Raw genomic sequence first — 14,899 nt, forward strand, 5'->3', positions numbered from 1 at the left:
GGCTAAGAAAACCTCCCATCGTACCACCTCCCCATCCTGACACAAGGTCACCATTTCACCCCGCTGAGGGGAAAGCCGGGGGAGACGGGGACATTTCTGAGGTTCCTGSTTCACACGCGATCGGTGCACCAAGGAGCCGCCTGAGCACTACGAGAGCGCACAGATAACTGAAGAGTAATGTGAAATAATACCCCASCTCTCTCACGTGGCCGACACCAAATCATTGCAATATTCCAGGAGAACTGGAAAGTTAAAGAGGGACTAAAACCGCGAGTGTTTCTGGTAATGCATCAGGCTCTGCAGAGGGGGAGCGCGAGCCGGGCGGATTTGCTGGAGGGCRGGCAGACCCTCACCACGCAGCGCCCCGAAGCTGAGGCCGTACCATCTCCAGGGTGCTCAGTAGTTTCTCCAGGGTGCAGCTGGGGCCACGGTGCAGCATCCCGGCTCTCCGGAGCCCCCGTGGCTGGCAGACCGCCTCACTGCAGCCTGACACCACCACCCTTAACCTGCCATGCATCTCTCCACGGTGCCAGGAGCCTCCTGCCCCGGAGGCAAGAAACTTGTCCCATTTGCATCTGAGCTGAAATTTTTGTCTCCTGTGCACCCAGGCAACTCACCCTGGTAGCAGCCTAGCTGCTGAAATCACCCTCCAAGGTTTTTGTCGCTGATAAGATGCAGTAGGCATCACAGGTGGTCCCCTTTGCCTAGCAGTTAATGGCAAAAAATCATAGCGGCTGGCTCACGGAGCAGTCACATCTCCACGGGTGAGCTGACACCCGCACACTGCTCAGCGCGTGCTGCTCCAGCCGGAGGCCACTGCCCATCTGGAAGAGAGCGTGTCAATTTTTGCACCACAGACATTGCAGCCCACGCGCACCCATCCCGTCACTGCGCGGGGGAACGCGTGGGGCTGAGCCTCACGGAGGGCACGGTGCCTTCCTCCTCGCGGTGCTCCCCGCCGGCCCCGCTCCTGGCTCGGCATCCGAGGTGTTACACAAACCTCCGCTGCGTAAAATCTTACATRACCGTCTCCCCCTGCAGCGCCAGCTGCGGAGTAAGGGCCAGGAGGGCTGCTAGGCTCAAGCCGTCCACGCCACGTATCGGCGGCTTCCTTCAGCTTCCCCAGCAGCAAGGACTCGCCACCTCCCTGCCAGGATGTTGCTAATTGCTGTGCTTGGATGTGAGCATATGCAAAGGACAGGACRTGCCCCTTCTGCCTCTCCCCGGAGGTTACGTGCCAAGCATGGTGACTGCTGCCAGTAAAACTTGCCAGCTGGACTTGTCGTCAGTGGCACGATGATTTGCCGTGTGTGTACACAACCCAAACAGAAGTATCTGCTTTCCCGGACAGCCCTGTCAGCTAATTACTTCAGGCAACGCAAGACACGTTTACTACTTCATGACAGRTTTCCTGTCACTCCAGTGTCCACACTTCTGTCGTGACGGTTGCGTCAGGGAATCCTCCAGTGGCACAGTATAGCGAGAGATTTAACAGAGGAAGAGGAAACAGGGCTGCAACTCTGACATTTTTGTCRTGGCTTGCGCTCTGTGCTACATGGTAAGAAGGAGGCACCCCAGCAAGCACCAGCCTGTTCCTCCTGAGGACCGCTCTGCCCAGCCCCAGCTGTCAGCTGTGCTCTGGCAGGGACCCCGCTCAGCTCTGAGAGTGTGGCAGGGTTACACCAGTGGTATCACTGCTCTTGTAGAGCGCCGAGCAGCTTACAGAGCAGGGCAAGGAGCAGCATCCCTGTTTCAGCACACACAGAACTGCAGGTTCGGCTGAATTCCCAGCCAGCCACCAGCAGAGCTCAGAAGGTGGACCTGGGAATGTAGGTTTGCCTTTCCCTCCAAACTGCAGTAATGTAGATCTCATTGGTAATTCCCTGCCTTTTCTCCTGCCCAAAGGAAATGTTTTCGATATTGCCATTAGAACTCAACAAACTACCTTGTTTGGGGCCGGGTGGACAGTATGTTGGCACGGATGCTGTAGCAGAAGCTATGTGTCTGATGTAGCATTAGGCATATGTTTAAGCAACTGAATGCTTTATGGATCAACTATGTCCACCTGGACATTCACGCGTTTGGCAAGTCCCAAGCCCTGCAGTAAGTGACTTCTAGGGGCAGTGTCCACACTGCACACCAACTGTGTGGTCTGATGCAGTCTCTGTCTGCACTGGATGTTGTCTGTGGTTCCTGGCCAGCCTCGTAACCATGTTGAAGTTTCCTCTTGGGTGGAGCTAAGCGGTTTGTGGAGCAAAGCAGGCTATTTCCAAGGCAGACAAGAAGGGATCTGGGGGAAGCCTAACTGCTGCTGATGCATCACTCATCACCCAGCACAAGGAAACAAGAAGAGYGCAAGCTTGGTCCAGGCATACAAGGTTGTTCCAGATCAACTTGTCTCTCTCTGCTGCAATTCACTGTGTAGATACTACCAGCCCGATTTTAACCCGKTTTGCAGCAAGGCACTCAAGCTGGGAACTGTTAAAAGCATGACAGATATGGGAACAGTGCGAGACTCACCCCCACACATGCAGTAAGAGGCACTAGACAAAAATACGATGCACACTGTAGAGTCCTAGTATACCCCTACAGTTCAAGGCTTTCTTATAACTGTTCTCCTTTATCTCTACAGCCTCTGTCTTCATGAGGTACATCGCTTTCCTTCCTCTCCTGCACACTATCTGTGACCACAAGTGGYTCACATCTTGGCTGGGATGCTCCCAGATCGTTGTGAAGCACCAAGCACTCAGAGCAATCTGCATCTAGTATCCCATGACAGCAACAAGCCTGAAACTGTGAGCTGAATGGGTGCTTCCCCTGCCTCCAGCCCTTCAGCGCAGGGCAGGGAAGGATCTCTATATTGAAAGCAAAGGGAGTTTTGAGACAAAAGCAGCTCTAATAGTGCGTATCTGTCATTATTATCGAAGTTAATTATTATATTAACAAATTACCCTATGAACCTCTATAAAAGTTTGCATCCCGTTAACACAAGCAGCTTCTCCACGGCTGACTCTGCTTTGTAGGAGRTGGTTGGAGACCCTCCTCCAGTTAGGACATTGCTATGCATCCTTAATCCCATGCAACCCTGAAAGCAGCAGAAGGGGAGTCAACGCTGCTGTCCTGGGCTCTCCCTTCCCTTTATCCTCCCTGGCAATTTAGGAGAGTGCAAGAAGATTAAGATTTTCCCCTAAAACGGCAGGAAAGGGCTATTCTAAATGGTTGAGCATGTTATCTTATGATTGGACCTGCTCTCTAGACTGAGTCAAAAGGGTCTCTGGACACACAGCCCACCTCCATCTGTAATTTGAAGGTCAGTGTATTACCTGGTTTTRTAGCAGGGCTCAGAAGCCACGGATCCACTCTGCAAACCCTGCCCTAGAGAAGAGGGGTTTGCTCTGGCCTGGCCTGGCACAGCTCCACCACTGTTGATCGGCCAATTCTCCCCACCTAGGGTGGGAATGGGGTTGGACCACACTGTACTGGACCACCAAGAGGGGCCAAGGGAGTTGGGCATGCTTCTAGTTGCACAAGATGGGAACACCACGGGATTTATTGCCCCACAAAAATACCCCCCTCCTGGAACCAGGATGAAAGCTTATTTTCTTAAGCGGAAAAGATTTAGAAAGGGATAAAGAGTTTAAAGATCTCAATATTSCCTATAGCCTACTGTATTCTCCAGCCCCTGGGAACAGGTTATCTTCTCTGAGCAACACAAAACAATCAAAGGAAACATTCGTTCTCTTTTGAATACGTATTTCCATTTTGAATGTTACTTCCCAGCAGCATCACTATTCCCTGCTTGTGTGGGTGACCTTATTTCAATCTTCTCAGAATATTTTCAAGATAACTGCTGAAGACAAAGCTGCATTTCAGAASCACACAGAACCTGGGTTTCAATTCCTTCTTCTCTTCCTTGGCAAGCCCAAAGCCGAGAGCTGAAAGCCAATACATCTTCCCGTTTGCACCAAAAGACAGTCAAAAGTGAACAAACYGGCTTGTTACCTGGTGTGATTTGAGGAATGCAGTCGGGGTCGGGGCAGGGCAGGGGGAAGCTGTTGAGTTGTTTGTGAATACACGAGGAACAAGGAATTTGTGACAAGGATCTGAGCTCAGGAGTTCCTCCCTTTTGTGCAAGGAAAGCGAGAGCCACAAGTCCAGCAGTATTTGCCCGGTGGATACGAGCATTTTTTTTCCCTGAAACTTCAGTGCAAACAAATGGCTTTCTCTCTCTCTCTCTCTCTCTTTTTTTTTTTTAATTAGTCATTTCCCAAATGCATCCTCCCTGTTTGTGCTGGGACATAATAATGCTGTGGTGGAGGGGAAAGGCAGACGCAAACCTACATCAAGCTGCTAAGAGCATGGCAGGATTTTATCCCATGGGGAACGAGGGGGCTGTAGGTCCTGATTAGCTCAGCTCTTCCCGTGCTGGGAGCATCCCGCAGCCTCAGCCAGGCCACCACCCTTATGGTCCCCCCCCCTCAGGCGACCTGTTTGGTATCTGCATGGGGAAACCCTGGAGCAGAAAAAGAAAAGATGCCAACACATTCAGATTTGAGTTCTTCACCTATAACTGCTTTTCCCTCTGTCTCTGATAGTAGCTGTTGCTGCCTTGGGAATCCCTTCTCCCCTCCAGGCACCGGAGTGAGCAGTGAAACTAGCTCAGCATCTCTGCCTAGCATTACTCCAAAGTGGTGGCACTGCAGCGTTGTTGTAAGAGGAGACCTACCCTGAGGAGGGTGTTAAAATCTGAGGATGGATGTGCCTGGAAAGGAGAGCTCTGAAAAACAAACTGTAAGTGCAAGATAGACCACAAGGAAAAGATATTTCTTACCTCATCAAATCTGGCCTCATCCTCACAGTTTTCAAGCACTCGGGTGTAGAAGGACAGCCCTGGAGAGAGGAGAGGAGAAAGATGTTGGTTAGACCAAGGCAAGAAGGCAGCAAGCCTGGGAGAYGTGGGCAGGAGCTGGCATGAACCCAACAACAGCACCAACGTGTGAGGGCAGGAACTGACCGGGCTGGGGAGAACGAGCTGGTGACGGTGTACGAGCACGACAGCKACACGCATGTGTATGATCACCTACGTGCGAGCAGGCGTGTGGGCAGAGAGGACACACGGCACACCAGCAGGTGAACCCAGCTTCACTAGAGGTGGAAATTCGAGAGCAGATTTTGCCCCACTCATTGTGAATGTGAAATAAGGTAAACTGAGGCAGTTTAGTTCCGAATGGGAGAGCCCACGCTGGCACTAAACACATTAACCTGCTTTAAGAGCTAGTTGAAAAGGATTTTCTGGAGTGCCCCTAGTCAAGCCTTGCAGTGAGTACTGCAGAGCAGATGAAACACAGCAAACCCCTGGATCTGGATCACAGCAGCTTCTGCAGCGGCTTTTACACTGGTCTAAGGTGGGGACTTCAGACTCAGGGATACTTGGATGCAAGCCCGCACCCCCTCAGAGTGTGCCCAAAACCCAAGGATTTGATTTAGGACCATCTGCCCCAGCAAAAAWGCCACTGCTCCTGCACAGAGCAGGAGATTTGTACATTTGAGTCTGATTGTACAGACACAGCCAACCTGCTTGCCCTTGCTTGCAGTGTCCTTGGAGATCTCTCCTGCCCCAAAGTCCCACCGACCTGATCTATCAGGCACTTCCCAGTTGGGGCCCAGACATGTGGATGAAAGACCGACTCGTAGGGTTCACACTGCAGGTAGTCCATGGCCTCTTCCTCACCATGTGAGCCCAGCCCACAGCTGTAGACACGACCACTTCATGACCAGCAGCTGGATGCTCATAGTAGAGCTTGCTCAGAGCGGGTAGGCATCAGAGGCTATGTCCAGGMTGGTTAACAAAAACGCAAGGGCTGGCTATGTTCAAGCAGAAACTCTCCCTTTCCAGCTGGTACATGTCCAAACTGCCCSAGGGATGCCCTGTCCAGGGCTAACCCTGCCTGGGGAAGGGTTGGGGCCAAGTGCATTGGCCTGGGTTATGCCAYGGCCCCAGAGGCACACTCTTTGTGGGGAGCCAGGTTGGACCTCAAAAGCACATCATCACCTGGGAGAGGGCACAAGGCGAGAGGAGGAACACCTAGATGTTGCTGCAATGGAGGGGAGCTCCTTGGAGAAGAGAGGCAAGTGTTTTTAATAGATCAAAAGTTGCCTTGTGCTGTTGGCTGCTATCAGCAGGATAATCCTTTGCTCTCCTCTCTGCCCTGAGTCAGTATCTCTAGTTAATATCCACTTCATAACACTGCAGAAGGAAAAGTTATAAAAATGCTAATACCTAGACACTGAATCAAWACGAAGCCTCTGGTTCCAGAAAGTCTCCTGGGTTACTAAAAACATCTCTGTTTCCAGCAGGGACAGCCTATGCATGGGGGAATCTGGTCTGGGTCCAGAACTGCAGACAACCTCCAAAGCGGATGTCAGGGTACCCCATACTACTGTGGGGTCAATATTTCCCTTATTTATTTATTTTTTTTAAACCAAGTGTTGAGATAGTCTAGTGACATGTTCCTCTGCAGGTAAGGCTGCATCCCTGCAGCTCATCCCGTGTTGACTTAATTGTTACAAAAGGGCAATGGAAAGCCAAAAAATCTTTTTTTTTTTTCAGGTGCTGACAGACAGCCTGATGTCTGTAGCAGCAGAGAAAAACACCAGACTAGCGGAAAGGAAACCCAGAACCTGCCCTGTGCATCCCAAACCACCTTTGCAGGTCCCTGCTGGGAACTATTTCAGCATTTTGCCAGCGGGGAAGCAGGCAGGAGCTGGAACTCGCTCCTCCGTTGGGATGCAGCCACCTCCTAATACACACAGTGCCTGGCACTGTATCCACCAGCTGGAACCCTTTCATCTTTACCCCAGGGTCTAAACATGCAGCTGAAGTTGCAGAGATGCAGCAAGATACGGGACCAAATGGAAGAGGAGACGTGCACAGATCAGAAGAGGTGAATCAGTTTTACGTGAACATGTAAGAAGCAGTAGATTGGAAAAGATACTCTAGAGGGGACAATCATCCACCATCTGACCTGTTTCTCCTGGAAGCATGTGTTTTGTCAAGTGACTATGGTAGGAACCCCAACCTCATGTTCTTCTAGTCTAGCTGAGTATAACGGTAATTGCTTCATTAAATAATATCATTATCCAGTGGTGGCCAGCGGTGCCCGGGGGTGGTGGCTCTGTGAGTGATCTCTCTCATTTACAGGCAGCTAATCCAGAGAGTAAACCTTGCTAAGGAGCTCTTTTATAACTCCATCCATGATCAATTAGCTGACAGACAGTCTAATTACACCAGAGCTGTTCAGGTCCCCTCCTCCCACAAATGCAATTATGCTGATCTGAGAGTGAGAACCCTGCTGCAGGCAAGAGCATCTCCCAGGACAGGGGCAAGTTCTTGCAYTAGGCTGACCACCAGGATATTGAACCTCTGGGTGCACCAGTCCCATGTGCAGCCCAGAGGTGTCTAGTTTGGGAGGAGAGATGTCCCATAGTTATAAGGCATCTTGGTATCGGGGGTGCAGTGGGGCTCACTGCAGGGGCRGCTGCGACAGGCGTTTGCAGGGTGCTAGGTGCTTTAATCCCATGCAAAACTTGTGCTGGCTGGGAGGTGGTAAGGAGCAAACACAAACCTCATAGGCAAGCTAAAGAAAATTTGTAGATTTGCACCTCAGATCTTCCCACTCCCTTCATGCCTGCTTGTTCTCCCACCCTGSACATTTTTATAGTCTTCCTGCTGAAGCTAGCCTGAAAAGTAACTCTTTGCTGAAACTCCTAAATTCACTCATAGGTGAGTTCTACTTGCAGAGTAAAGAAGCAGAGAGCTGGAAAGTTGCAATGGCAACTGATCTGGGGCTTTTGAGGCCCATTTCAAGCAACTGGAGCATGCACAGGGCAGCTACTGTAGTGTGATCGATGCTTTACAAGTCACTGAAATAATAATAAAAAAAATCCCCAAATCTCTTAGGAATAATTGAGAGGGTCAAAAAGGCAAGTGAACCTGTAGGTTTACACACCCTCCATTTCCCCAGGGAAAGGCTGTTCCCAGCACTGTGTCTCCTGGGAGTTTGGCAAGTCAAGTGGTCTATGCCATCATGAGAAATTGATCCCTGCTGTTTAGGGGTGGGATCAAATTTTGGCCACTCTTACGGTGTTGGGGAAAAACCCATATCACCAATCCACTTCCAGATTTGRAGCTGGAAAACTCCACAAGTCTTCCTGGCTTCTGCAATGGGTTCAGCAGGAATTGGTGAGCAAGAACCTGTGCCTATCTGTGCCTCAGTTTCTCGTATTTGCAWCATTCAAATACTGATGTTCAGTGATGCTTCATACTGGCTCACGGGATTACAGGGATCCCTGGAAGAAGAAGAACAATGTTATTTTATACTCAGCCTACACTTTAATCAATCTCAGCCCTGCACTCCTAAATGAGTCTTTTCTCAGGAACAACCATTTTAAAAGAGGTGTGATTTATTAATCTCCTACTTGAGTTGAAGTCAAACAGCATTTCAGAGCACTGCCCCCTGCAAAAACGCACACTGAAGCCTGTCATGCCAGAGCCACTTTAGCTTTGTGCAGTAACAGATCCTCTGAGCTGAATGAGCAAACTCCCACCTGGAAAGCTCTGCTCCAGCCCCCCAGGCTGTGATGCTGGTGGGTAGGAAGAGGGGAAAGGAGAATAACTGGCTGGCAGCATGACTAGCTAAGAGGACAGCACTTTCTGCAGTGCTCACAGGGCTGCGATAACCCTAGGAGAACCAGAATGATCATGAATGTTAGTACAGCACTTGTGTAAATTTTGGAGTCCTCAGGAAAACCTGCAAGTTGATCTTCATTCAGGGATCACAGTTTTGCTCCATAGCACACTGCAGGCACTGCTGGGGCGGAAAGGGAAGACCTTCTGGGTGGGATGCGGARGGTGGTTTAGACAATTGGACATATAAGAGGCAGTACAACTGAGCAGCAGCTTGACAGGCTGGTAGAGGTCGCCTCGCTTCAGCTGTGGTATGAAACGTCAAGTCTAAACAAGTCTAAAGCTCCCTCTAGAGTCAATGGAGAAAGGCAGGGACAGCAAAGCCTTGCCCAAGCCACAAAGATGCCGAACGCCCCTGGAAATGCTGCCCTGCCCAAGCACCAAGCACCCACAGCACCGCGAGGACGGTTCATACCTASCGCCAGCAGAAGACTTGGGGAGGAGGGAACAGACCCCATTCCTAGYTCGCAGGATGTGGCTAGGCACCATCTGGCACAACAGCGTCACGCCTGCACTCTAAACATCCCGAATCATGCTCCAGAAATGCCTGTTTCTTCTATTGATTAAAAAGGGGTCCCAGGGTAGCCACCTCAGATGGAGGCATCTCTCTGGGAGCACGAGCAGGGRAGTCCCCTCTTACTCCTGCAGGGTTGGGCAGGGTTTACTGGTCAAAGCCTACCCACGCCAGGCCTGATATTGTCCCAGGTTGGGTGGGCAAGGGCCAGTGCTCAATCATGGCACTGAAATCCTGGCAAACAGAAGYCAGGAAAGCCTTCTGCGAACCAATTCTCAGAAGTACCAGTTTGGACCTGCTTACGCACACTCAGCCATGGGAGTCACATCCACGAGACACCTCCACATCAGGAAGCATATAAGCCCACCCAAGCCCTCAGGGCTGCCAACTCTTTAGGTTAAAATGACATAGTGAGTCCTAAATACTGACTACCAGGCCTATATATATATATATGTATATGTATATGTATGTGTATATATATATATATATGTATATGTATGTATGTATATATATATATATATATAAAAGACATGTTATTGCAGGTCTCTGAGCTTTTTCCCACCCTGTGCAGCAACATCTGCTTCTGAACTATGGAATCGAGTTGATGCCCTTGGTATTACCTTTCGAAAAAGCTTGCACTACTTTTCCATCCCAGTGTGATACTCTGTTCTTCACCTACAGGGCAGGGTAATGCAGCCACACGCAAGGTCCCATCCTGGATTCACTCAACTCACGTCGTGTTACCTGACACCGTGGTCTCAGCCCTATCCCGCAGCTCAGAACATTGATGTCAGGTGTCCAAAAACTATCCAAAGGATCTGCCCCTGGATTTTGCTCTCCGTAAGACAGAGGCAGAGCATTCTCCACTCCCACCCCCACTTTTGAGACTGTGTGTAAATAGGCTTTGGAGCTGGATATGCTAAATATTAACATGACACTTCAAATTGCTGCTCCATTTACAGGCAATGTTTTCTGTGGTTTCTCTCCCTCAGTCCTTTTGCAGTTTGCTTTGAAATACATTAACCTGCTAGCTGGATTTTACTGTTAAAGCAACACAACAGAATTGCACMAGAGCTGTGTAGCATCCTAGAGTCTGTGGACAGCCCACAGCCAGGCTGGTTACTGGGCTTTGCTGGGCTCATTTCCCCCATAGCGCAGCAGTTTGACTTGGTATCACACACACAGAGGGTGGCACAAGAAGGAAACAAGAACAAAATCTCAGGATTCAGCCCTACTGGGTCTGGTCACCAGGAGCAGCTGCTTCAGGTGGATTGAACTTGCAGAGGAGAGCAGCATTAGGACTCCCAGTCATGAGAGTGCCTTGGCTGTCCACAAAAAGCAGAGGAAGAGGTGTCCCTGGCTGCATGCAGTGGTGATACCCTCTACATTCACAGCATCCCTCCTTTACACAGCATCTGCTTGAACAGACTCCCAGGAAGGAAATGTATTTCCTAYCCCTGACCCAACTGTCCTTGAAGATAGCACCAAATTTCTTTCTGGCAATGAACTGTCCACCAGGAGCCCAGCTCCTCACTGCTCGGGACTAGAGGAAGGAAGCACAGCTGTAAAATTTAGTGACGTCCTGACTGGAGAGAGCACTGCCTGACATGACAGCGTGGGATGATTGCACTGGGGATGGGGTCATGGGGGTCCTGGAGAAATGCCTGGAACCACATGTGGGGTTTGACAAGGGAACTGGCAGGAGCATTAGAGGTTGGAAGAAATGAAACTGTAACAGGGGGAGATAATATTGCAGCAGGAGCATCTCCAAGGCAGGACTGAGGGGTCCCAGTGGAGATGTTTGACAGACAGCAGAGAAATGTTTTACACCGGAGCAAGGGGGATGGAGTGGGAGAAATTTGCACCTGCTTCCACTCTCTGAGACACTACTGGGCCAGGAAGGGCAGAGCTAACCCTGCTGTAGCATCCTGCCAGGTTCTCATCACCACTCATGCCCTGCAGGCACCCGGCTGCATCCCTGGATGCTGCACAGCACGGCTACGAGCGTCGGCAGTCCAACAAAGCCAAGAGAGAGCCTTTCAGCCTGGGTGTAATTTTCCATCCAGTTCTTCTAGGCCAGCAGTAACAAGAGTAACCGATCCGCGGTGTTGAGCAGCCAAAGAGCAAAGGGGACTTGGCAGAGGCAGCAAGGCAGATCTTCCTGCTCTACAGCTGTGGTGCTGTGCTACACATGGCAGGAGACCCTCCAGGAGTGCTAAGCAGTGCAGGGTGCTGGGGTGAACATGCAGACCTCCAGAGATGAGTGGTGTTGCCCATTAGCCAGACCTTATGGTCTCTGGTAAAGACTCTTACCTGAGGATGTCGAGGCAAGGAGCAAAACAGGGAGATTTTGTGTGAGCCTGCAGCTGTGCCGAGCTGGGRCTGGAGACCCAGGTCTGCCCTAGGTTCACCTGGAAAACCTGCCATGGYCTTTGGCCCTCCTGCAGATTCACCCTCACTACTGGGTGGGGAAGCAGTGGGGCTGCTCAGGGAAGTTGTCTAGGGCTAGGACTGCTCAAGCCTTCAGTGCTGGCCCAGGGTAACCTCTGTTGCTGATGACATTATTTTAACTGCACCTGCCCTGATGTTGGCAAGCAGGGGCAGAGAAGAGAGGAAGGAGGAATTGTGTTATTTTAATGTCATTAAAGCATTAAAGTAGTTCAGTTGGGGGTGCAGACAAGGTAGTTTCAGGCAGTGCTCGGTGGTCTGGCTCTACGCTGGTGAAAATATCTGTTCTCCTTCTCTCCTGTGCTGTCTCTGAGTGGAGAAGGGATTGCTATTCCTGCTTCCCAGCCCCATGAGCTGTCAAACCATCCCACGTACTCCTGTGCCTGCTGGTGGGCTCCRGCACACAACGCGCGAGCGGAGCCGCTGCCGCACCGTGAGTGCTGTGTGCGTGGTTACACCCGTGGGCAGCCCGTCCCAAGCATCCTTGGCTGTGCGGGGYGTTTGCCGGGTGCTGAGGATGCACCCTACAGACTCTGTGCTCCTTTTGCAGCTTCTCCCGGATRGCTCTGGAGCTGGCAAAGACCAGAGCAGAAAAGCAGCAGAAAAGCTGCAGCAGCCTTAGATAAAAAATAATAAATAAAAAAATAAAATAAAACCCATGCATGCGCTGGGTCCCTACTCAAGCAAATTTTGTCTCCTGGCCATTGGAGCGACACTTTTGTGGTAGGACAGCTTCAGCACCCAAGTTTCAGCCTCTGACCCTCCTGCAGAGCAATCCCRGTGCCTGTTCCCAGCCCCACTCCCTCCAGCTGGCAGGGAGCAGCCAGGAGGGTTTTACCATGCTGGGACATCGCAGACATTTTCCTGGATAAATCCCCCTCCCCAGAGGYTGCCTGTGGCAGGTAATGTGGGGGGCATGGTGTCCTTGGCCAAGAGGCAGAGGGACCCCAGGGGACCTCGCCGAACCGCCTGCTCCTGCGGCCACCCCGTCCCGTGYCCCCCCCGCCCGGTACCTCGGAAAGCCGCTTTGGCGATCCGGTCGGCTTTGCCGCGGAGGCCGGAGACGGTGCGGAGCCGCAGCTGCAGGGCCATGGTGCGGCGCGGGGCCGGGGTGCGGTGCGGGGCCGGGATGCGGTGCACGGAGCTGGGATGCTCGCAGCCGGGATGCGCGGAGCCGCGGTGCCTGCGCGCCCGGGCGCGGAGCCGGGATGCGGCGCGGAGCCGGGATGCGCGGAGCCGGGATGCGGTGTGCGGAGCCGGGATGTGGTTCCCCCCCCTCTCCACCCCGGCCCCACTCAATTATTCACCAGCGGCTCCTTCGCGCCCGGCCCGGCTCCGCGCACCGCCCCCGGCCGCAGCCTCGGCGCCGCCCACCTCCCCCCCAGCCCCACTGGGGCCCCGCCGTCCTGGCCCCACTGGGGAGGAGAGCAGTTTGGGAGAGAGCAGGGGGCTGCAGGAGACCCCTCTCCCCACGGTTGCAGAAAGGGGTCCCGGTGGGGAAACTGAGGCAGGGGTTGCCCCCCTCATGTGCCGTGCAGGTAAGGGGAGAGCCCGGCCCARGTGCTCTGCCCCTTCTCTTCCTCCAACCCACTGAAGTCTTAAAGTGTCCCCCAAGGTGTGACGGTAGCYGGAGCCTCTGCAACAAGATTTCTACTCTCTCTCCTAGGGAGAGAGGCAGGAGGCTGCCTGGGAGACCTGAGCACAGACCCCACCACTTGGGATCATCAGGAGGGCAGCGAGGTGACGGTGGCTATCCAAGGAGAGAGGTTGTGCTGCCTCCTGCTCARCCTCATCAGGGCAATGACACCCCCRGGGTCAGCACCCACCCTGGGCACCCAGCCCCTGCCCCCTCCCCACACAAGCTGGAGGTTGGCCTGAGTCAAGTCCCAGGCCCTCTCCAGTCCATGTGGAGCCTTCTGCCCAGTCCTGGCTCTGGGAGCACTCCCCACCCCATGGGGCTGCCAAAGATCCCCTCTTTGGGGGCTAACCCCTCTTCTGGGGGCTCTGCTAACAGCATCTCCTGGGGTCATTCGCACAAGGTGAGTGGGCAGTTATCCACCCCTCTCTAATGCCAGCCAGAGGTGCAGGAAGGAAGATTTAAGAACACCACCACCATGTGCCACCCATTGCTGTGGGTTACCAGATCGTGGTCCTTCAACTGGTCCATTAACAGATTTGGGTTAAAGGAAAGGACGCATCTTGCTGGAGCAGGGCTGCATGCAGAAAGGGACCTGGAAATACAGACAGCACATCAACACACTGTGTGGTTACTTGATCCCAGCTTGGAGGAGATGTTTCTCAAATGCCAGCAGTTGCCTCATTCTGCTGTGCAGTTCATCTGAACTGTGCCTCTGCTTTCTGCTCCATGCTCCCCTTTACAGACCACACTTGCCAAAACCAGGCAAATATTTTAACCCAAACCTCAACAGGGCTAAATGGGGTTTTAAGATATAAATAATAGCTTCAAAATCCAGACTTTCAGGTTCAGTTTGATGTGGGCCTTCCCTATAGAACTGTACATGACACTCTTCTTTCCTGAGCCTTAAAWCTTGTCCTTCATTTCAAGGAAGATGATTAACACAGATTTTATGGTTTCTACATARGTCTGGGAAGAAAGAGCATAGCTGTCAGTGCATCTCATGGGCCTAMCTGCTCTACACACCTTCCTTTTCCTGCTTGGGCCAGTTCCAAGAAGAGTATGTCTGTGGTGAAGAGTGAACCCAGGAGAGCTTTTGTATCATCAGACAGAGAGAGACAAGGGTGAAACCTTCTTAAATAGMTATCTTAGATAGATAATAAAACATGGGAGGTGAGGCATCCATTTCCATCTACCACACCAGGGCCTATTAGAGAGCTTGGATTCCTGTCAATCTGCAGCAGAAAAGATCATTATGCTCATTCATAAGTGCCTGTGAGTGAACAAACTTGTGGAGATTAATAAGGAGTGTCACTTCTTATTAAGTTCATAATTAAACCCTGGCAGCACTTGCCTGAAGGTGGCAATGCTGTAACACAAAGGGAGAAGGTGGCCATGAAGGTACCAAGCTGCTGGACTCACTCTGCTGCTGAGCATAACGTCTGCTGAGATGAGTCTGTCCGACTCTTATTACCAGCATCACAAGCTGCTTTAGTTAGATGCAACAGTCGTGGCCATGTGGAATTCCTCATTCAAAGGCTGCTCATTTTTCTTG

General features: G+C 51.9%; 1 protein-coding gene across 4 annotated transcripts in view; it reads right to left on the minus strand.

Moving 5' to 3' along the window:
- OTOF (otoferlin) overlaps positions 1–12,800 on the minus strand; it is a 111,180-nt gene extending 98,380 nt beyond the window's left edge. For all 4 annotated transcript variants that reach the window (XM_085305684.1, XM_085305683.1, XM_085305682.1 and 1 more), the window contains exons 1-2: positions 12,722–12,800; positions 4,832–4,890 (exon numbers count right to left, since the gene is read on the minus strand). In XM_085305684.1, the coding sequence (XP_085161810.1) occupies positions 4,832–4,890; positions 12,722–12,800 (138 nt within the window). The remainder of the gene's footprint in view (positions 1–4,831; positions 4,891–12,721) is intronic.
- Positions 12,801–14,899: the final 2,099 nt, after the last annotated feature.

Source organism: Rhea americana, unplaced genomic scaffold, assembly GCF_003343005.1.
Source record: "Rhea americana isolate MKP2758 unplaced genomic scaffold, rheAme1 scaffold_225, whole genome shotgun sequence".
NCBI classification, from domain to species: Eukaryota; Metazoa; Chordata; class Aves; order Rheiformes; family Rheidae; genus Rhea; species Rhea americana.